The sequence below is a fragment of the Chrysochloris asiatica genome, unplaced genomic scaffold, assembly GCF_000296735.1.
Source record: "Chrysochloris asiatica unplaced genomic scaffold, ChrAsi1.0 scaffold00009, whole genome shotgun sequence".
Lineage (NCBI taxonomy): Eukaryota > Metazoa > Chordata > Mammalia > Afrosoricida > Chrysochloridae > Chrysochloris > Chrysochloris asiatica.
Window position 1 is genome coordinate 30,395,409 of NW_006408527.1, and position 2,298 is coordinate 30,397,706.

A 2,298-nucleotide genomic window follows, 5' to 3' on the forward strand; every position below is an offset into this window, starting at 1 on the left:
TTCTCTTTTGCAACTGTGTGTGTCTGCTGTGTCACCAAAGCAGCTATAGATGATATGTAAATGAATCACTACAGTTGTGTTACAATAAAACTTTTATTTATGTACAATAGAATTTAAATTCCATATAATCCTCACATGTTGGATGGAACATTATTTTATTTATTTGAAGCATGTAGCAATTTAACTATCATTCTTAACTTAAAACCAGAATTACTCTATAGATGATAATTTATTTTGCACCTGAACTAAATGATTTCTTTCTCAAAATGTTACTCAGTCTGTAACACAATAGAGCAATATGGCCATAACTTAAACCTTTCAACTGTGTTGCCTTACCCACATGTAATATTTTGTGTTGTTTTTACAGGTATGCTAAAGGCTATCCCCCTTACTCTCCATATATAGGAAGTTCACCCACTTTTTGTCATCTCCTTCATGAAAAGGTGCCATTTTGCTGTTTACGATTAGATAAGGTAAATACTTGTTATTGCTCTCCTCTCGTTTTCTCCAAAAATAAGATATGTCATATTACAATTAGATACTGACATATTTTTTAAATTTTGTACCGTTTTTTGGCTAAAATACTTTTAATCATATTGCCTTTTCAGATGTAAATACAGCAAATAATGTGGTGACATTTATTTTCCTAGTGGCAGAAAATATTGCCCAAGTGCTTTACCAATGTACTACATTAACCAGATGGATCTGCCAGTCATGTTTTCAAGAGGTGCTAGAATTCCAATTTTTAAAAAATGAATTCCATGTTATAAACAGATATTCTTGTCATTTTGAGTTGTACTCCATTATCAAATGAAGGTCCCTAAAACTTTCTGCATTTACATAATTATGGTCAACTCTTCTTTGAGGTGGCAGCTCTTCCCCTGTCATATTTTGAGTGTGTTCCAACCTGAGGGTTTCAGCTTCCAGCACTAAATGTGACAATAAATATTCTACTATTTATAAGGTTTTCATCTCTGCCACTATGTCTGTCAGTTTTCTGCAGCTATCCGTAAGCTTTTCAGTGTATATCCATTTAGAAGTATCCCACCTCTTTTTCTTCCTACTCTATCTTAGTCTAGAAGGTCCACTGAAACTTTTCCACTATGGGTAACCCTGCTGGAATTTAAAATACCAGTGCCATAACTCCTAGCATCAGAGTACGACAAACTGACTGGTGAGTGGTAGTTGGGAAAGTTATTCACAATTAAATTTCCATTTCCTCATCTGTAAAATGGGTATAATTTAAATATTACCCTCATTGGGCATATGTAAGTATTATATAAAGTAAGAAATTAAAAAGGCTTAGCACAATAGCAGAAACTTAATAAACATGTGGGTGCTTGCTGTAGTTTTCTAATGATCATGCTATTATTGGATTTTTCAGATGATAAACATTATGAACCTTGAGTATTCCTCAGACTCTTTAGAAAGTAGATTAATGGAAATAGAATGAAAGGTTACTCTGTCCGAGATGATGACCTCAGGAAAAGAAGTAGTTGATATTTTAGAGCCAAAAATTATGAATTATCTTTTTACCATATTAAGAATGAAGTTTCAAAGTGTTGCTAAGTGGCACATGATATCAAGGACTACCAATTATTTAGGTCACACTGGGTGGCAGTAACCTATTATTTTAATGGGAGTTCACCTTTAGATTATGACCAGTTGACTCTACTGAATCCATGAAGTATGTGAATTGGGTAATGTTGTTGTTGTTGTTAGGTGCCATCAACTTGATACTGACTCATAGTGACCCAATGCACAACTGAACAAAACACTGCCTGGTCATGTGCCAACCTTACAATCACTGGTACACATGAGCTCATTGCTGTTGCAATTGTACCAGTCCATCACATTGGGGGTCTTCCTCTTTTTCTCCAACCCTCCACTTTACCATGCATGCTGTTCCTTCTCTAGGGACTGGTCCCTCCTAATAATATGTCTGAAGTACGACCGTGCTCAACTGCCAGTTTGTCATACAGTGGTAGTTTACGTGGTGCTGTGATTCTGGAAACTATGTCACATGTATTTTAAATATCAGCAGGGTCACCTACATTGGACAGGTTTCAGCTAAACTTCCAAATGAAGACAGACAAGGAAGGAGAGACAGACTACTTCTGAACATTTAGTCAATGAAAACCTTATGAATGGCAGTGGAAAACTGTCATCAACAGAATATTGAATATTGAAACATGATGAGGAACACCAGAATATGATCAGATATAGTGCCAGAAGATGAATCCCCCTCATAGTGGAAGGAATTCAAAATTAGACAGGAAGAGCTGCCTACTCAAAGTC

General features: G+C 35.6%; 1 protein-coding gene across 1 annotated transcript in view; it reads left to right on the forward strand.

Annotated features, from left to right (window-relative positions):
• The window catches only part of KCNT2 (potassium channel, subfamily T, member 2), a 728,083-nt gene that overhangs the window by 529,526 nt on the left and 196,259 nt on the right, over positions 1 to 2,298 (forward strand). Inside the window, exon 16 of the mRNA XM_006834237.1 lies at positions 368 to 473. Coding sequence (XP_006834300.1) covers positions 368 to 473 — 106 coding nt within the window. The remainder of the gene's footprint in view (positions 1 to 367; positions 474 to 2,298) is intronic.